This window comes from Poecile atricapillus, chromosome 1 (genome assembly GCF_030490865.1).
Source record: "Poecile atricapillus isolate bPoeAtr1 chromosome 1, bPoeAtr1.hap1, whole genome shotgun sequence".
Taxonomy (NCBI): domain Eukaryota; kingdom Metazoa; phylum Chordata; class Aves; order Passeriformes; family Paridae; genus Poecile; species Poecile atricapillus.
The window spans coordinates 26,129,645-26,150,716 of record NC_081249.1 but is presented as its reverse complement, the minus strand read 5'-3'; the positions used below and the strand labels follow the sequence as shown (position 1 = coordinate 26,150,716).

Here is a 21,072-nt window from a genome sequence, read left to right as displayed (position 1 = left end):
GAAAAGAAAAAAAATCACCTTTTTCAGAGGAAGCAGAGGAGTGCTCTTCTGGACAACTAAAGACTGTTATTGTCTAACAATTCTCACTACCAATAACCAGTGTCAACAATGATTCTGAGCTATCCTATCCTTAATGGTACCAGACATACACCTTTTTCCTCAAGTACTGAATTATAAGGACAGCAGCAGTAACATACTCCTAGTATGGCAGCAGGTACGAGGAAACACTATTCACTACTAGCAAAATTCATAGCTTCAACATCACAGGACAGTGTCCAAAGTACAGCAGCTTTACTGCCCTGCATTAGGCTCTCTAGGTCAGAAGTGTTCTGTGCAGTGTTTTGGTGTGCCCCAGTTCCTGCCCTGTGGAGCTGGTACTGTTAACACCAAAGCCTTGCTGCAGAAGGGAGTCAGGGAAGGTTTAAACACCAAGGTTCACTTCCAGCATATAACAAGGCACACAGCCCTCAGCAGAGGTCTGTTTCCCACTTTGTGCTAAGAGCTTCAGAAACAAACATGAAATGTCATTTACAGAGTCTTTAGACTAAGAACCTCAGTAGCATTGTCAGAAAGTGAGGCTTGGCCAGGCAGACCGGTGTACCAGACCGGTGTACCAACATCTTGCAGGAAGTGGCAGTCTAAAGACTTAACTTCTCCAGGTCTCAGGTTGGTTACCACCAACCCATAGCTTTCCTTGTTTCCAAAGTTCAAATCGAACCTGATTCCAACACACACACACTGTCACGAAGAAAAAACTTAAGCAGTTGTTTAACTCCACACTAAAGAGTGTTTGAAGCTTCTCAAGTATCACCAAACCATGACTTCAGCCTTCAATAAATGGTCAACAAATAGTTTTAAGAGTGATCAGCAATACTAAGAAATACAGAAAAAAAAGTGTCTTTATTAGCATTGTTACAGGCAATGCATACATAAGAACTGATCCTTAAAGTGTACAACCCCCCAGCCAAGTTTAAAGCAATAGAATCAGCAGATTGAGATCTATATTGTACACACATGTGCAGTAACAGGATCTCTCTGAACCTTCCAACAGAATAGACTGAAATCACTTTACAAAAAAAAGTAAATAAAAATAACACCCATTTTAAAAAAGTACCAGCTCCTAACGAGCTGGCATAGCATCAAAAATATCAAACAGGGGAGTTGTCCAATCATAAAGAGTTCCTGTAAGGTTTGAGTATTGCGTCATTCACACCCTGCATGTGCCAGGCATTGAGTTTAAAGCTTAGTAAAAAATACACACCTAAGAGACAAGGTGAAGTTCAGATTTTAGATTTCAATTTTGTCAGTTGTTACTAATTTTTTCAAATACATCATCAGTATACTTAACATCATTGCTCAATGGCAGCGGTGCAAATAATGAACCTTTTCCCTTTGTTAAGAGTTCTGAAATTGAGTCAGAATTAGCAACATCCCTCTCTGGAACCTGCAGCTGACATGATCTTACGCCAATTCAAAAAAAGCACCCTTAAAAACTTTTAGCTTGTTTCTAAGTGGGTAAATATTAAAACTAGTTAGCAAAATTAAACACCAGAATCTTCAGAAGTTATTTTTGTGCATAGTTAAATGCTGCAAGATGATTTCACATTTAATAAAGCAGACTTTAAAGAAGCAATTTGCAAGAAAAGATGTTACCTTACAATATCAACCAGTTCAGGGGAAATGCAGGGGGATTTTTCCCCCCAGCTTCTTGCAATTGCTTTTCATCTATGCTGGATTTTAGTGCAAGTAATTAAATTGTTTGATATCCAGCATGGCTCCTCTTCCTGCCAATCAGGTAAGCAATCAAGACAATTAGAACAAGACCAGCAAGGGCTGCTCCAACTATTATAGGGATCAGCATGTTATTTTCATCCAGTTGACATTCTTCCACTGAAGAGAGAGAAGAAGATCCATGTTAGGTACCAATACACCAACAGATGGCTACATCCAGAACTTCAGCATTCTGCTCTCAGCAGGTAGATAAAACTGGCTCAGCTAGCTTGCCAACAATGAAAAGGAAGCCAAGTCCACTATGATTATTCAAGATGAAGTCTTTCTAGTACCAGCTGTATACACAATATGGAGATAATACTGATTGTTTCCTCCTCAAGAGCTGTTACTTACTCACAAATTTAGCCATCATAAACATCCATGTGACCCTTTCCACAATCATTTTACTTTCATCATAGTCACAAGGGACAGGTTTGCCCCTTTCACACAACTGTCTGCACACAGTTTGGAAGGAAAGGTAGCAGCCCTCCTTAACTCTTCTCTGGACCGTCAGGAACAAGTCCAAGTTGTTTCAAAGCTTTTTACATTACTTCTCACACTAGCCTCAATTTGGACATGTTAATCAGCCCCCACATCATCTGTAGTGGGGCATGCAGACTAAGCATAGCACTCTCAAGCTGACATTTGACTACAAAATGTTATGTTTACATCGAAGTATACTTAACAAATCTTGGATTCAACAGGGGCTGCCAAATGCAAACCTCTTACCTGGCCCAAATTTGTCTCCATCAATCTTGAAAATCTGGATCTGAACATTAAATACATTGACAAAGGCTTGGTCCGTGACCTGCAGATTCTCCTCAGAACTGCACTTGTAGGAGTTCCCTACTGAAGCTCTCAGCTCACTCATGTTGTTTTTTGATGCTTTAAAATCTGGATCTGTGTAAGAGAAAGTCTTATTATACTAATCTGAAGAGCAGGACCTGTAAGCTCCTAGATCTGCAATTTGATACATTCATTCCCAACATTTCTCATACATTTAACGCAGGCCACCCTTAATATTTACAGAAGAAATCACAGAGAGTAGACTTCTTAGAAGTCCTTACTTTTTGCTTCAGAAGAGAGGATCGTGCTTACATTCACACCTTGCAGGAAGAATTTTTCAGCACTTGTGTTCTTTAAAAAAAAAAACAAAACCAACAAATCAGTAGCTGATTATGTACAACACAAGCTGTTCAGATGCCATTCTGCATGCATTTTGAGAAAGGTTTTTAAAACGTAGACCACAAATGTGATTAGCATCCATAGGAGGTGTTTAGTTGGACTTTAGGAGAGAAAAGCAACATAAAGTATGCACCTTAAGGAAGAATATTTTGTGAGAGGGCAAAGAGACAGAGAAAGGGGACCTTGTTACCCCCAAATTGTTGACTTCCACACTGCAGGCATAGGCCCACTCATTGATTAAGCAGCCTACTTGCAGTGAACTAGGTACCTCACAGAGCTGCAGTCATTTAATAGCAACAGCTCAAGGTGATCAGCATTAAAAGCAGCATGAAGCTGTGATAAACAGTGGATTCAGTCCTTGAAGGTATGCAGTTTCCATACAGCACCTGTGGCAGGAAAACAGGATTCCCAACCATTATAGGACACCAGAAGACAAGCACACTTGGCCTTTGGGCAGTACACAGAATATTAATGAGGACTAAATTCAGCTCCAGGCTTAAAATTAGATGAGATGCCTGCTTGTCACAGGCTGCTCCCAGTTTCAGCAAGAAGCCTTAAAGAGTAAACAACACAATCTTCAAGGAAGTTCCCACTCCAAACAAAATAATTTTCTGTGTACAAATATGTATATGTGCATATATACATAAACATATTCTTTTCACACAGTGGCTACCAAGCATAAAAAGCAAAATAAATCCTAGTATTAAAATCAAAGGAACTAGTTTCTCCCCTTCCTGTAGCTTTTTTCCTCTTGCACTTGCCCCAGTTAGTTTTCCCCCATGGAAAGTCCTGCAGACCCTACATACTTGGTGCAGAGATTCTTACCAATGCAAATTGGAAGATAACATTGGTTTTCTCAAAAGTCAGGTTCAACAAGGCAGATGTATTGTCGCATCTCCCAGAAGAAGTTGTATTACGTGGTATGAAATTCAGCAAATCCAAACCCATCTGAGAGAGAAGAGGAGCAATTATGACACTTGAAGAGCCTGAGCACATCACCTTACAGTCAGCTGAGGTGCAGCTGGCTTGTGTCTCGTGCCTACAGTGTGGTGTTTTCTTTTTCTCTATGTTCCAGACACCAGGGCAGATCCAGGCGCAAATTTCAGACCTGTGCAGGCTGCACCTGCGTGACCAGGCTAACAGACAACTAAGGGCACATCTAACAAAGCTTTCTGCAGCTCTTACTGGCTGCAGCCAAGAACCCACTGCTTTCTCCACACAAACTGCATTGGTCCTTGCAGCAGAAGGAAAAACATCAAGAACCAGCACACTACACAGAGGGCAAGATGCTATAAAATACTGCTTTGACATAAAGAAGAAGCAATTAAGGGGACCACCTGTCAGCACAATCATCTTGAGTATCATTTCAGTTCAAAATGTTTTACTTTTGTCCATGGTTCATGATTCTATACCATCTTGCATCTGCAGAAGGCTGTGGGTTAGAAACCCTTTCAGTAGCTCTTAGCTGATCCTTATGTGACCAGAAAACCTATCTGCCACCTTCTCACTGGTCATTACACTAGAAATCAGCTGTTCCACTAGAAGCAGAACACCATAATCAGGTAATTTCACATGATTAAGGTGCCTAAAACACAGTTACCATCATACCAAGCTATTGTACAGCCACACACTAGCTATAAGGGCTCATGATTTTGCCTTTCAGTTATCAACATCATAAACGCAGTAGTTCCTTTTGCAACACCACTGTTTCCTACTGGAGGCATTCAACAGTGCCTTTGGGTCTATAGGGCTGGCATATCAGGCTCTGCACCAACAGTGGAGGGAAAGAACCTGTAGCAGGGCTGGATCTTACATAAACCTTGTATTTTTCTTTTTTTAAACTATTAAAATCAGCTGTTAAGGAGCTTTTAAGCATCAAAGTCAAACCCAGATGTCTTCAGTGCTGGCTGGAAGGTAATTAAGTCACAAGCCTGTCCAGTTTTACAGCAGGAATTTTCTCTTCTACTGGTCATTCACTCTTTCTATGCCTGCAGCCCAATTTCTGTATTTTATTTAACATTTTAAAAATCTTGTTTCAGTTGCAACTTTGACAACAGGATTCCCCATCTCATACCTTGGTAATTTTTACTACTTCTCTTAAATGACCATATATACACTTTGTAGAGTCAACAGACAAGTTTTATACTGCTTTTATTGAATGTAAGAATCCTTAAGAACCACTTTCGGTACAAGTGTTTGAAATGTCACCAGCCTAGACCAGGTTAAGCAATTCAAATAGAGAATAATGATGGATGAACATTAACACCTGGGCTTTTTTAAAAAAAAAAGATTAGCTTATAATAATTTACCAAGTCTTCCCCACAGAAGAAATCTGAAGGCTTTAAAGAAGCAAAAAACAAAATGTACCTTTTCATCTTTTTTTTGATAGGTGATATTAAGCTGTAAGCCCATGTAGGCAAGTACACAGGTTCCATTTGGACCAGTCACATTGTATTTACCAACTGCAGGATTTGGGGGTGATGATGTTGGTGTTGGGCTAGTCGTTGGAACCTGGCTAGTGATCTGTTTAGGAGTTGTTGGCACTACAGTAGTAGTGGGGACCTTATCTTCAGCACATTCTGTCTCTGCAGAGAAAAGAAAACAGTCACCACCAAACAAAATGAAGCTGTGAGATGAACTATATTTTTAATTATCGAGGGAAAGGAAGACACAATTTCACGTAGCTTTTTTTCCTAATAAAAGATAATAAATGCTCAGAAACACAATGGCAAAGCATTACCTAAACTCTTGTTGCAAAGTTTGAGACCCTTTTAAAGCCCGGCACATGAAAAACCTCTGCTGGTAATTTACTGAAGTTCATGGTGACCACATCCACTTTCATTCATGACCATCATTTCGCTTTCCCATGGGGTCAGGATAAATCTGACAGGGCCAGCGTTCCTGCTGTCTGTTCACAGCCAGGCTGGGATCCCTATAACTCTCTCTGGGCACTCATGTGGGAAAAGCAGAGGAACAGCTCTCCTGCCCACTGTTCAAAGTGGTCTCCCAGGAGATGTGCTCTCCTTCCTCTCACTCTCATTATTCTGGCAATACCCAAAGCAGCCTTCATATACTGCTGTGAATCTTTTTGTCCTTAACAAGGGGATTCTGCTGTATCGTCTCACACCCATCCTCCCTTCAGCCCTGCATGAGGAGCCACCTTCCACAGGGTTAACAAGGCTGTGAAGGTGTCCAAGTTCACCTTCTTTTTTCATCCAGTCCAGCAGCAACTTCGAAGGAACAGCAACTCTGATTTATTTGCCAGAGTGCTTGGAAACATGTGGCAGCAAGATCTTAACTTGATCTGGGAGCCAGGAAGATTCCTGCATTGAACATCTAAGCCAAAACCAAAGGTCATAACAAAGACATTACTAAAGTAGAGGCTTCCATGTTCCAAGCCAAGGTCATCTCCACATGCCAGGGAAAACAACTTGCAACTTTTTAAGGACAACAGCAACTGCAGCAACAATCAACTCTGATTCAAAGGGCCTACTTCTAAAATTTAATGCATACATATCTTGCAGATACAAGACACCTAATAAATAGCCTTAAACAGCAGCTTAACTTTTGATTAGGGCTCAGAGAAAGGAACTCTAATCACACCATATGAAGTCACACACACTCCAACATAGCATGCTTTCCTATTTCTACTCCACTGCTAGAAAGTCCAAGAGGAGAATGAAGGTGGATGAAGAAGGAGTGATCCCGTATTTTTTTAGACTGATAATGGACTGATCCCAAAATGCAATTATTTCCTAACAAAGCAAAAAGCAGCCTTCTGGGTACTTCAATGGAGAATTACCCTTTATCTGCAAGACCTCAACACATAGAGGCTCTTATTTAAGTCGGCAGAGATGGAAACAACCAAATCACATTGACTGGAAGTTTAGCCTAGTTGGAGTTTTAATACATTATTTTTACTGAACTGGTTTAGAGCAGTTTCTGGTAGCATTTCAGAGTAGATCAAAAGATGAGACAAATTCTTACATCTTTTCTTGATAGTTACAGGAAAGAAGCTAGCAAAACTACCAACAGCGAGAAAATGGAAGTCTCCCTTTCAGAGCTGCAGATAACCACTATCATCCCCCTCAGTCAATAACTAGTTATGCAGATGCACTCAATATTGACCCTTCTTCCCTTCAGTAAGCCTTGTACAGACCACTGGCAGAAATATCCTTTCATTAAAGATTTACAGAAAAAAAAAAAATTAAGGAAAAAGTCCAGATCTAAAGTTTATCAACAACTACCTGCCTAGGGGACAGGGGAAGGCTCAAGAAGGGAATCAGAGGACTATATAAGAGCAGATCTTAAGGTCTTAAAAAGGAAAGTATTACACAGTAGGCAGATTTTATTGACGTTTTGTAGAAGTTAAAAATCAGCTTCTTCCAGTATCATGTCTTATGTTTGAGTCTGCTGATAAATGATCACTTACCATACTTACCTGGTAAAACAATTAGATCAAAGTTTCATAATTAAAAAAAGATACAGTTCTGAAGAACTGCAGTAATAGAAATCGGGGTTTGGTGTGGGTTTTTTATGCATAAATGTAGGTAAGCATCGCTACTGCAAACTAGTTCATTGAATGGAAAAGTTTGAACAAGGGAATGATGCATTCAGATCTGAGCCAGTCATGTGAAGCAGCCATAAGAGAAGTCAATGCCACCATCATCTTGCATCAGGCAAGGTATTTTTCAGAAATGGGACAAGGTAGAGATACTCCAGTAGAAGGCACTTGTTCACTGTATCCATTCCATGCTAGCGCTGGCTACCCTAATTTTTAATATTTATTTCATTTAACAGCTAAAGAGAAGTTCCACATTTCCCAGGGAAGATGAAGACTCTAAAAGTAAGGCAAAGACTTATCACCCCTGAAGACAGATCCTGGTGATCAGTTTATACAGCTCTTTTGTGTTTGATGACTGGTGCCACAAAACCAAAGGACCTGAACCATTTTACACCATTAAATAATTGGCCTTTAATAATTTGAAGTAAAATTCCACACTACTTTTAAATACAAGCAATCAGGATAAAAATATGACTTAGTGATTGTGTCTGAATGAGAAAAACCTGACTGTTACAGCTGACATAAAACCTCCTGTAGAAAGATGTACATTTCTGCTCTCTTCAGACCAATTCTCTACTGTCTGCCGTTATTTCACTAATTTTTCCCAGAGCACGCAGTAACTAGTTCAAATCGCTTTGGTAAGGCCATAATGCTTGGAAGTTATCAGATACTTCTGAACTAGGATTTTGGCCATGTGCCCACTCAGCCTACTGCAGCATGTGTTTAACACACACATGCATGAAGAGCACAGTACAATACCCACAGGAACCTAGGGCACTATTCCTCGGCCACAGATTCTGACATCCTACAGAGACATCCTGAGGCAAGTCCATTCATTTCCAAAGATGCTGTTATCAGTGTTTCAGATCCAGCTTGTACCCACCTTAAATATGATTAATCAGGACTTAAACAACTTATAATTGGAAATATTAGCTCATCAAGTTTCTGTTTTCTGTAACATTTTCTGTTACAAGATACTTACTGTTCACACTGAAAGTGCCATTTGTGAGATAGGCTTCCAAAGTGACATTGCTGAAAGTAACATTCACATTCTTCATATTGATGTGCTTGGAGTTGATGCATCTGTATTTTGTGCCCATATGTGCCTGAATAACACTTTTATGTGATACAGTCTTCACTTCTCCTGTAAAAAGATACACTGCCTTAGTAAGTACCAGTATTTAAAGAAAGGACTCAGTACTACATCTGGAAAGGTTTCACAATAACAACAGGAAGTTTTCATTTTACCTGTAGTTGAATTTGGGAATAAAGATGCATCTGACAGATTGTAGTGGAAAACTAACTCTTCAACTTGGTACTTGTCTGCAGATTCTGAGAAATTCAGGGTTAATGAATGCCCTGCTCCAAAATCCAATACCAGAACTGGATGAGATGTGTTATCTTTACCACATGAGCTCTGTGAGTCTACTGAAGCATTTTGTGGAAGAAAGAAGTGTACAAACTGTGGGGTAAAAAAATAAAACACATGTAAGCTTTTCCTCACAGCTTTCTGGATATCCTATGAAACTGTTATAAACATACAGCAGACAATAATATATACTATAAGATATCTACTTATATACCAGTATATAGCAAGCAGCATGTTACTGGCATTCAAGTTTGAGAATCTTGCTCTGTGAAATCATAGGATGCAAACCAGTACATACCCACAGCACCTCTTAGACTTTTTTTACTCCTAAACCAGCAATATGAATTTGCAGGTAATTCTGTACCACAAGAATCAAATCTGGTAAACTCTGGACATGTGAAAAACAGGAGAATTTAAGATTTACTTCTTGTAGTACAACTGACCAAGAACAAAAGTAGATGGTACATCCTACATATCTTGGCTGTAATACTTTGAGTTTATTACACTTTGTGAAGAAATGTGATATCTGAAGATGAATACATTTACTGGGAACTTCTGAGCTTACTGCTTCCAAGAAGAAACAGACAAAAGTATGTTATGAAAGAAGTCAGTTCTGAATGCAAACACATATACTAGTATCAGCAGGATTTCAGACCATCACTGAAAACATGGATTATACAATATAAGGCTCAGCTCAAATCACACATAGCAAGTGCACCACTGGTAAAACAGTAGGATTTTTTTAACCTTATATTACACTGATGGCTAGGAAAAAAAAATCTACTTCAACAACACAAAACTGCAATAAGACTATAAATAATCCTCAACTCCTATTCAGTAGTGAAGATACAAAAAAACACCAAAATTTATTTGTTACAGCAAATTCTTAATTTTCCATTAACAAGCTTTTGCTGTTAACATGGAACAATTTGTAAGCATTGCACTAGTCTATAGATACACTGAAATCTAGAGATTTGCTAAGTAAGAAGGTCACAGATTTCCAGAGTTTAAAAAGTTTAAAAGCTACGTGCCAACAGCCATTTCAGTTCAGATTTAGTCCACGTGCAAGTGACCAAGTTACCAAAAGAGAACTCGTAGTATTTTTGCCTTTACAAGTTCCAGTGAAAGCCATTTTAGTTATCAATAGGACAGGTGTGGAATTTCAGTCAAAAAGTAATTTCACATGTTTTGTTTGTGATTGTTTCAGGCAGCCTCAATCTCACCATTTAATCAGAAGAAGCATCTGTAATAAAGAAAAGCTGATGCAACCTGACTGGGAGAGTAAAAATCATCCTTGAAGCAGTTTTTCATGCAGATACTTGAGGAAACTTTAAATACTGCACATGTGCAAAGATACCACATATTTTATAAATACTAAAAATACTACTAAATGACAAGCAGTAAGATACTCACTGCCCTTACCTCTTTTTGCCCATTGTTTTTGTATTCCACTGAGAAGGCTACTGTCAAATCAGCAATTATGCAGACCTTACCACTTGAATCTTTCACTTCAAATGAAGAAGAAGCCTGTAAAAAGCCTGATAAAAATAAAAAGTGGTTAACTTGGTGTCACATAAATCTGCATTTTTAATCCCAAAGAGACAAATATGCACCACTGCACATTTTGGGAGTACAACTTAAGCATCGATGGAGTTTGGAAACTTGAGCATTAGCAGTCGCTAGATTAGCTTCGACATCACTAACAAACAGAAGACAAATTAAACACCTCGTTTATAAAAATGCAAAGCCACCCAAACCAAAACTGTTGACACGCTGGGTCCTAAGAGGTAAGAAAAACATGCAACAAACATCAGTCATAGTGTTCAAAGCAGCTTCAGACCTGACTCAGCTTATTTGAACCTGCATGTCTCCAACACTCTGCCTTCCCCCCACAGCGTATCACACAGCCTTCACTCCCACTGTACCAGGACACTCAGCTGCACATGCACTGAATGCAGCATTTAGAAAGCCTGGATTGACTGCAGATGTTTTGAAGGCACTGCCAAAAATAGCATGATAGAGCATGCTACCCTTGCCAGAACTTCTCTTTAGTGTCCTCACACGGTCCACACTTTTAGAGGAGGAGGCCAAGACCTTGACACAGACTGAGGTTATGTTTTCCTGACTGGTTTAAGCTGAACTCAGACTGAGTTGCTGAGAAAAGCAGAGAAAAGCTTTTCTGCCCCCTGTTCCATTCCAGCCTCTATGCCCATAGCACGCTGAGTACAACTGCCCAAAGTACCGACTTGACAGGGCAAGAACACACAGCAAGGGGAGCACACAATCGTCCTTTCTGATGGCAGCATGGACTGGCACCAGTGTCACACCAGTGACAGTGTCCACTGCCAACAAAGCTTCACACTGTGGCAGGCTGGAAACAGCTGGAAAGATGGTTATCTCCTACTTCATTTGTGGCAAGAGATACTCCTGCACCTGACCGGTTTCTTATTTTATTTCTCAGATCCTCAATTTGTCACCACCACCACCCCCCAAGTGAACCTCACTGCAAAAAGCCTGCATCATTTTCATGCTAGCACTTTATCAGTTTGCATTTGCAACAACTTCAGTCTTGCAGAAAACCTGATAAAGAAACAGCTGTAAGACATAAGCCATTATCACAAGCAAATAAGCTTTAAGGAGTCAAACATGCTAATCCATTCAACTGTTGATAATAGCAAAGAGATCCAGATGAGGGATTATCCATTAGCTAGCTTCCCTCCCTGAGAAGTTTTCAAAAAACGTATCTTAAAACTTTTCACTGCAAAACTATGGTGTGTACAATTGTACTAAGACAATTATTAGGAAAAATTGGACTTGTATCAGCTGGACTTCAGTAGAAGGCACATCAGTTGCAGGAACACATTGGAAACTATTTCTCTGGCACCCAGCAAGCATTTTCCCTTGTTGCCTTCCCCTTAGCAACATCACATCCTCTCCCAGCACCAGAGAGGGCAAAGCTGAAACTGGAATTCATTCAACTTTACCCAGTTTTTGGAGAGTCTGGACTTGAAATCAGATATAGACAGAAGAAACAAAGTACTTAAGAACAAATAGTGTAGAAAACTTATTTCAAACAAAAACTGTCCTACCTTTGCCTTATGTCCAGCATAAACTGTTCATTAAGGACCACATATTCACAAAGAAATGTTATTTATTGCAATTCAAAGCAGTATCAGAAACATGTTCATCCACATGGAAGTTTCAATTTGCAAAGTTTCCTTCCATTTTACATTTACATCTGGAACTTGTTTACATTTACTGCAAGCACTAGTTTTCTCCAAAGCAAGCTGCTTACACTTTCCTGAAGATTTCTAGCACAGCATAGAAAAGTGTAGAGGGAAATAAGATGTAAAGGGAAATAAGATGTAAAGAGGGAAATAAGATGAAAAGTGTAGGGAATAAGAATCCATTGCTCCTTGAACTAACACTATGACTGAAAAATGTGCTAGAATGAAAACATTCAGTCTGCATGCAGACTCCCTTGTTTGATAGCTATTAAGATCTCAGCAATTTTAGAGCTAAAAATAATGAAGTAACAGAGTAGAGAATGAAAGAAAAATAATTTTTAAAAGAAATGCAGGGAAAAGAAAAGACTGAAAAACAATTTAAAAAAATGTTGCTGACCTAAATGAAAACATGACAGACCTGTCCATTACAAATGATTCAGAGAACAACAGACAATGCAGAGATACCAGAAAGCATCAAATGGAAGACAAATTCTGGTAATAAAGAGCTGATAAGTCACCCTCAGCAAGTTTAAGTAATAAAGAATAAGGGACACAAATAAACATTAAATAGTAATACTTGCATAACTACTCGATTTTTGTAAGGTTAAAGTCACATCATTACATGACTCCTGACTTCATTAGTGTGGAATAACTGCTATAAAACCCCAATCCTTCTTAAGAAATATTCAGCAGCTGCTGGATTTGCAGTTTCAGTGATGAGACAGACGCATCCAGCACGAGACAGTGAGCTGTCCTCAATGGAGTGGTGAGAGCTGTTTCACTGCAAGTAAGGCAAGACTCACAGGGATGGTGATCAGAGGGAACTGAGCTGCAGCATCATCCGCTCCCAAGGTCTTGAAAGAATGCAGATGATACTGAGTGAAATGTATGGGACATAGGAGCAAAGAAAAATTAGGAAAAAAACACTGATGAACAAATCAAGACACTGAAGGAAAGAAGGTCATGCCTACTACTCTCTGCTCCAGCCAGTTTAAGGCAGAGGAACAGCTTGCTGTGTCTCACAGGAAAGCAGCTGTTGAGTTCTGTGAAGGCAGTTTCAGTGTTGAGTAGTGATTAATGCATGAATCATCACCAACCCACAAACACTACAACCCTACAGTCAAAATGTCAAGACTACAGAAAAGCAAACTGACATTGAATCAATCCATCCTGGGAATATTTCTAATAATGTTACATAACGTATTGCTTAATTCTATCAGGGCATATCTACAAGTTGAGAATATTGTTTGTAGATCTCATAACAATATCATTCTTTGCAGTTATACACAAAAACTGATGCAACCTCCAGATTCTTAACTTTAAGCTTTAAATGTTTCTCTCAATAAACTGCAGAGCCCTCTATGACAACTATCTGTGGCACAGCAAGTGCAGTACTTCAGATTTAAATGAAGCGGTCCAAGACCTTTCAATAGCAAAAAGTAAGTTTTGTCAGGCTCATTATTCAGTTGGCTGGAAACACTACATTATGGATATCTAGTAAAGGAATTACCAAAAATGTACTTACATCAAAGAAGTTTCACTTGGTTCAGATGCTTCCTTTGTATTCCAGTAAGCTCCAAAAAAAGACAGCTTATAATATTTATTCTAGCTGCATCTTTCCAATTGAAAATCATAAGGCACTCTCTCCCTTTATACCTAATTTCTGCAATTACAGTCTCATGCAAGAAAACACTTAAGGTAACTATTAAAGTAACAACTAGAGATGTTGCTTGAATTAAATCCAGCATCCTTCTTTATCTAACATACCTACCTCAAAAAACCCCAAAGTATATTAACAGTCTGAGACAAAATAAGTAAGACAAACAAAACAAATACTTCCTTGATTGTCTAACAATTTGTCTTAAAGAAATCCACCTCATAAAGTTGTTTGTTTAATCTGGAAACTACAAAGTTAATAAAACAATCTAGCATATGCTTTCAGGTTTCAACTTTGTTATAACTGAAATCCTGTTTGTCAAACACAGCTACTCCTGATTTACTCTCCCATATAATGGAAACCTACCAAGGGAGAGAGATGAATGGTTGCAGTGCACTAGAAAACCAAGTACATTTAATGGCAATTGAGTACACCATCTGCTTGCAAAGAGGACTTCAGTTACTACAGTTAATGATTTACTTTGTCTCCAATTTCTATTAGAAACATGGAACACTGACAATAAGGAAACACAAAAGCTACTTCTTTTTAAACTGGAGATACATAGTCACATTTCCTGCATAAGTAAAAAATTCTTTAGCATTCTTCTCCCTCTTGGAATAAAGGGCAGCAAGCCATTCAAATCCACCTGGGCACATATCCCACATCATCAGTACTTTAAGCCATACAGATATCCAGTGGATGAGATTGCTTGCAGTTACATTAACTGCCTATGCTGTTCAGGAGGAAAACTGTGGCTGCAGCACAGAGCAGCTGCCAGCTCCCAGGATATTGGGATGGGGTTCAGAGTATCCCACAGCCTAGTCACACTCACAGATTCTCCTCAGCTCCAGCCCACCCTGGAATTACTGTGCAGAGCACTCTGGGGTAAGGGATGCCAGCCCTTAATCATTCTGTAGCTAAGCTGCAGCACTGATGTGTTGCCCTGCACCTTTGCCCAGGTGTTTTGATGACAAACACAGCGAACACTGATACCTGTGGGGCATTACTCCACAGAGATAAGAAATGCTGGTTATTATCTAAAGGTTTATTCTCTATTGTACATGTCAACAAAACTGCCCAGTAATTTACTCATTCTGATGGTTCAGAATGATCCTGTCATCTCAGTGCCATTTTGTGACCAATGGTAACCTTAGTCACCACTTTAAACTCCTAAATCTATGCCAGAGAACAGAATGGAAAAATCCCTGAGGAGTTATGCTCTCCTACAATGCTCGGTCCACTAATGTATACACCACTCCCTGAGGGACACCAGGTCCAAGTCCTTTATCAGAAGACCAAGATCACTTCCTTAGGATTCAGAACCACCTTGAGATAATACAAAAAGACAAGAACAACTGAAAGCAGGAAAATCCCTTGATAGGCTTGACATACAAAACACTTTGCAAGAGGCAAGATGGTCTCCATGAAATTATGAGTTATTACCTTTCAAGAACAGACACGAGACTGAAAAGCCAAGGGTGGACTCACTTGAATACACACACAGTGGTGGGGAAAGGGAGAACAGAACTTAAGTCAAGGTTGCATTAGGGGATAAGAGAACTAGCTGTACTTGTGCAGGTGCAGCATCTGATTATATCAAGTTCCTGATCCAGCCCAGAATATGCATTCTTGCCAACCAAGAGACAAATTCATGCAATCTCAGATTATAGTTTTGGTATTATTGACTTCAATTAAGGCAGTAAACATTTTGTTTTTTCAATTCAAGTTTACAGATGAATAACTTCTGTCTTTATAATTATAAACGATTTATACAAGTACAAAAGCATTAGAAAGGAACAGCTACCTAACAGCCATACACTTGCCATTTGACCAGAGAATTGCACAACTGCATCAAGTTTTGTCACATGAAACTTCTTTATGGCTTTCTGTCTAGAGGAAGGAAGTCTTGAGATAGTTCTACATCAAATAATTACATGAGTGCACTGGGAGAGCTAAACTCCCCTGGCCAGACCCTTTTCAGCATTCACACAAGTCCATTTTGCACTGGCTCTGGTTAGTGCTGCTGTATCACACCACACAACTAACACACATTCTTCAAGGCAGCTGCCAGCCCCAAACAATGTTTTGAAGAAAGAAGCACTGTGTGACAATTTAAAGAGAAGGCCTCCCCAGGGGAGAGGGAATGTTGGAAATAAGGCAATAAACTAACTGCCTGAGTAAAACCACTCTCCTAGTCCTACAGAGTAGATCTTAACCCTGTCAAGGAAAGTAAAAATACAGGTGTTCCCGTATCACACGGAGTGAATTCTTGTTAAGAAAACAGATGCCATCAGAAGTTTAATACAAGAAAACCAAATATATTAAGTGTGAACTACTGTACTCAAGGGTGAACACCAAAGAGGGAACAAGTATCCACTGTGCAGAGTTGAAGCACATTTAAACTCCGTACTCCTAATGCCAGGGTGCACCTAAGACTGTCACATTTACAATTAACAGTAGAAAAAGTAGTACTGATAGTGGTGCTGTCAAGGGACAGAGAAGGTTAAGAAACTGTTATACTAAGACTGAAAGGGACACCAGTCCATCTTGAAGTCAGATTGCGTAATCCTGATTTACCAAAACATAAGGTACATTTAAAAGTATGTAATATAGACTCAATATAATGCAAGGGAGTGTCGAAATAGGTGTCATAATTCCCACCACTCACATGCCCAAAAATGTCTTCTGCCAAGCTTAAGAGAGCACATACCAAGAAATCCATTTCAGCACCAAGCTCTCTCAAGGAATTTCCAAATAATGGCTGACTTGAGAGCAAAGACAAATTGTTGAAGCTGCAACAAGCAAAAGCGAGATGTGCCTTTTGCTACAAATAAGCTTTTATCTTTGAGGCCTACAAAGGCTTATCAGCGATAACGACAGCAGTTAATGTTGCAACAGAGTATCAATCTTTTCTTTGAGTCAGGTTCCTCTGTACTTAGAGGCAATTCTTCACTTTGTCATCTGCTACTGATTAGAAAACATCCTAATCTCTACAGAACAACCTAGAAGCAGGTTACACCAAAAATAAAACTCCTTGGTCAGCCTGAACAGAAACCTTGGAAACAGATCTCAAAAGCGGCCTGTCAGGGAATCTGCGGAGTTCTCAGCAAGTAAGAAGTTACTTCACGAGTCAGAAAAGCTGCTGAAGTCAAAGCCAAGTAACCTATCACATGATGACTGGCACACTAATTCAGATCCTTAGAGACTCTGTCAACACCCTTCAAGCAGCTATCAAGCAAACACTATGTCAAGGGCAGCATTTACTAAAACAATGTTTCTAAAGTTGCTCAATGTTCAAGCAGTTAGATTTTGCGAAAATCAAGTTATACTGGTCTCAGTTCCAAACACCCGATTATGCCAAACCTGAAAAAAAAATAATTCAGCACCAGATTGCTCACTGACTGTAATTCATTATCAAGTTTCTCTCAACTATCTCTACATTGGTACCAAGGTTTAAAATTCCATTCTGGACTAGAGTTGTGCAATAGAAACATGTGGATTATACGTCAGTGACTCTGAAATGACATCATGCTACCTTGAAAAAAATAATTTTCCCTTTTGCAAATCTCAAACACTTCACCACTTATTCACTACAGTGAATCCCTGTCTGATTCTAATCTTAAATTTTCAGGAAAGTGTTCTCTGATGTGTGTTTCAGTAATGAAAAAATGTACGGGTGCTCTAAATCTCAGCACACGCAGCTCTGTTGGGTTTGGCACACAACCCAACTGACTCATCGTGCTCAACAACAGACAAGCACCATCTTACTCAGTATTTCAAAAAACAGCAGCTAAGTTCAGGGCAGGTACTTCCATTTCCCATAGCCCCTTTCCCTGCATGTACCATACACTACCAAAATGCTCTCTCAACTCCATATGTATGTTTGATGTTAATGAGGAAATTAATTACAAATGCTCAAGGCTGACACCTGAAACATTCAGCTTAGTCAGCTTAGTGCTTGCTGCACAATCAAAACAGAAAACGGAAACAGTAAGTGAAGTATGATGAGATATTCAGGTAGAAAAAAAAAAATTCTGCTGTCCCAAAGTCAAGGCATCACCAAACAAGTTTTCACATCTGCCCCACCCATGCTAATCGTGCAGTCTCCTGTGATCACGACCTTATCCTAACCAGTGTTCACTCAGATAACTAAAAGGCTGTAAATGAGCTAAAATATCTGAGGACTTCAGCTCATATATTATCTCTTCTTCTTCTCCCCTCACCTACAACCCAAACCCCACACTCTAGCAAGAAAGGGGTCTCTATTTGCACCACAAAATCTTCCCCTAAGATTATAGTCTAAGGTTATGCAGAAACACCCAGCTACTAAGCTACTAGATACTGGTACAAAGTCCCGACTACCAGTAAATAGTTACTGTGGTAAAATAAACTATTCTGTTGCCTCAGCTGCAGAAACCTAACACATTTTACATGCCAGAAAGTGACAAAGATAATGCACCGAATGATGTTTGTAACTGCCAGTTAAGCAGAGGAAGACTACTGCAGTGGCCAAAAGCATTAACTGTGATACCACATAAAAACCATAAAAGCTGATTTGAAAGCAAACTAAAAAGCAATTCTTTAGATTCATTTAAGCCATAACTATCTCAAACAAACTATTCAAGTAATTCCTACGATAACACCAGTTCAACGACAGCTCAGCTGGCAGCCCTAAAAAGCAAGTCAAGGAGCACTGTGAATCACTGTGCTCACTAGACTGGTTCATGAGGGCTGGATGTCTGAACTGCTCACTGCCCTTTGTGAGTGGCATCTTTTGGGCTCTGTGAAATTGAACTACAGTCAACGGGAATAACGATATTTACTACCAAAGAGATGTTACAGGAGTCGCAAAGACTGTCCTATCTCGAAAATGATGGCAGATAAACATTCTCAACCGCTACTGTATTTGGGAAATATTTTGGCCAGTTGCTGAACAAGTTTCCTTTGCTGCCAAAGCCACATCTCAGAAACCTGACAGCGTTGTGTGATGTGGCTTTCAAGACAAGAAACCAAAAGCAAGGTAGTTATCAGTAAACAAGCATGACACACTTCCTCGTTAAACAGCCTTGCTGTCCTAACAAACCTTCTCATCAAGGCACTGAAATCTCTCTATTCCAGACACGTTTCATATTTTACTCAAGATAGGGCAGGAAAAAAAACATTAAGCAACGGAGCACTACACGCCCTATAGAAAAGCGCTGTTTCCTAGCAATGACACCAGTAGCTCCCGCGCCTCGTGCTCCAGGCTCGTTTCTAGGTTCTTCCCGGAGCGTTGTCCCTACATCCAAGGCAGGTGCTCAGAGCGGCGTTCCCGGGCTCTAACGCGGCTCAGCGCGCCGAGCACGGCAGCCGCCGCCTCCCGTCCACCATTGCCCTCGTACCTCGGAGGCCCTCAGAGGCTCCGGGGCGCCACAGGGGCCCGGCGCGGGGAGGGGGCGGGATCCCCCAAGAACCCTGAGCCCCCGTGGGTCAGTCAGCACCCGGGAACGCCGACAGCAGGCGGGAGCGGACGGGCGGGCGGACGGGCGGGCGGGTCTCCAGTTACAGGTGCCGAGTCCAGCGCCGCCGGCCCCGGGGCCACCTCAGGCCGCTGCGACGCCCCCCCGCCACTCCGCTGAGCGCACTGGCCACCCGTGTCGCCCCCCTTACCGAGCAGGGCGGCTGCCGCCAGCAGCCCCCGGGCCATGTCGGGGCGCAGGGACAGGGCGCGGCGGCAGCGGGCACGGGCCGAGGGCGGTCGCGGGCTGGGGGCGGCGGCGGCGGCTCCGCGCTCGGGGCGCTCTGGCGACGGCCCCGGCCGGTCATGTGACTGTGACGTCACAAGGCCGGCCCGCCCGTCACGTGACACAGCCTGCGCTGCGGGGCCCCCGGCCGCGAGGGAAGGCAGGATCTCGCGAGAGCGGAGCGGGGCCGCGGGGAGCTCCGGGGGAGCGGTGTGAGGGGGGGTGACTGAGGGGTGAAAGTTACCTCACGGAGCGCTGCTTTACCTCCAGAATGTGCTTCATGCCTCTGAACATGAGCAGTCTGAGGTGAAAACAGTCGTCTCGCAAAGAATTAATTCAGTCCCAGCTGTATAATAACACTGGAAGTTGGTGGTATGTTATCTATGAAGTGTTCTATCTGTATATACACGGGTATACATACATATGAATCACATGTGTTTCAGGACAAAACAGGGACTGCTAATGGCGTGCGTTTACATGGGTAAAAATTACAATTTCACATAGCTTCTGATATGTTCTGATATCAGACACAGATGTCTGATAGCTTTTAAAGAATACTTTTTTTTTTTGAGAAAACCAGAAAAGAAAGATGAAGTTAATTTGTAAACATTCTCAGATGTAATGGAGATGGACAGCCCAGGTCATTTGATCACTCTGTAATCCAATGCTCTCTCTTACCCACACTGTTAGGGATACACTTACTTCATCTGAAACCTCAGAAGCATGTATCTTGCTCCTGAAATCCTGTTTCTAGTACGACTGGAATGTGTGCCAGGAGCGGTGTGCCTTTGCTTTCTCACAATGACTGTCATAGAGTCCCTCTCCTCATTACAGGCTGCTCCAGATTAATCATCTCTGAGGCAGAACGATTTCTGCTCCCAAGCTGCCTTTATACATTTTTACTCTGAACCCATTTGAAATGCAATTTATCTACTCCCAGCTGCTAAAGTCAAGTTCAGCTGCTGTGAACTTGACCTTTCCTTGCTCTTTGTCTCAGTTCACTCACACTTCCTGTTTCCCCAAAACATCCTGGATAAGTTTAGTTGCTCCTTAGGGTGGCATGGGGATCTACCTTTCATTTTCAATGCTATTGCTATAAACACGTATTTCTTTACTAATGCTGCATTTTTATCTGCACACTTTTCGACACAGTAATGTATTATTTTAGTTTGTTTTTTCCCTGGAACACTTCTAGCAATCTTTATCCTTGCCATGCATTGCTAAAAGCAGAAGTTGGTTAGAAAAAGGACATAATGAACAGCTCTGGTCAAGTGTTTGAATGACTCATCTGCAGAGGAGTTGAGGGTAATGGAGGTGGGACATGGGTTGTTTTCATTATGGATCACTGTTTTTGGAAGCTGCACTGGGAGTGGTGGAAGGTCTGTGGAACACAAAGTCTGCCACAAGACAAGTGGAGACGGAGGCCCAAGGTCAGGTTTAAACTTGGTGTGCAATATTCTGCCTCTCTACTGGAAAGTCAGTAGGTGTCTATCAATGGAAAAATGACAGATGCTTGGATTGCTACTAAAAAAATGATCACTATATATATATATACATACACACACACATATATGTAT

General features: G+C 40.9%; 2 protein-coding genes across 2 annotated transcripts in view; one reads left to right on the top strand and one right to left on the bottom strand.

The window, feature by feature from the left end:
• The window catches only part of ADPRHL1 (ADP-ribosylhydrolase like 1), a 110,200-nt gene that overhangs the window by 86,135 nt on the left and 2,993 nt on the right, over nucleotides 1-21,072 (top strand). The gene's annotated exons all lie outside the window — the stretch shown is intronic.
• On the bottom strand, nucleotides 882-19,588 carry LAMP1 (lysosomal associated membrane protein 1). The gene is made up of 9 exons (XM_058826380.1): nucleotides 19,422-19,588; nucleotides 10,311-10,426; nucleotides 8,768-8,981; nucleotides 8,502-8,663; nucleotides 5,323-5,540; nucleotides 3,781-3,903; nucleotides 2,838-2,907; nucleotides 2,500-2,670; nucleotides 882-1,890 (listed from the first exon to the last, which is right to left on the bottom strand). Exons 1-9 carry the CDS (start codon nucleotides 19,456-19,458, stop codon nucleotides 1,751-1,753), a joined length of 1,251 nt encoding a protein of 416 aa, XP_058682363.1. The 5' UTR covers nucleotides 19,459-19,588; the 3' UTR covers nucleotides 882-1,750.

What these genes read in the sequence shown, in the direction of transcription:
- LAMP1 (XM_058826380.1), bottom strand. Translation starts at nt 19,458, where the DNA reads ATGGCCCGGGGGCTGCTGGCGGCAGCCGCCCTGCTCG. An exon ending in GGCGGCAGCCGCCCTGCTCG is followed by an intron (nt 10,427 to 19,421) that starts GTAAGGGGGGCG and finishes TATTTTTATCAG; the next exon opens with GCTTTTTACAGGCTTCTTCT. An exon ending in AAAACAATGGGCAAAAAGAG is followed by an intron (nt 8,982 to 10,310) that starts GTAAGGGCAGTG and finishes TTTACCCCACAG; the next exon opens with TTTGTACACTTCTTTCTTCC.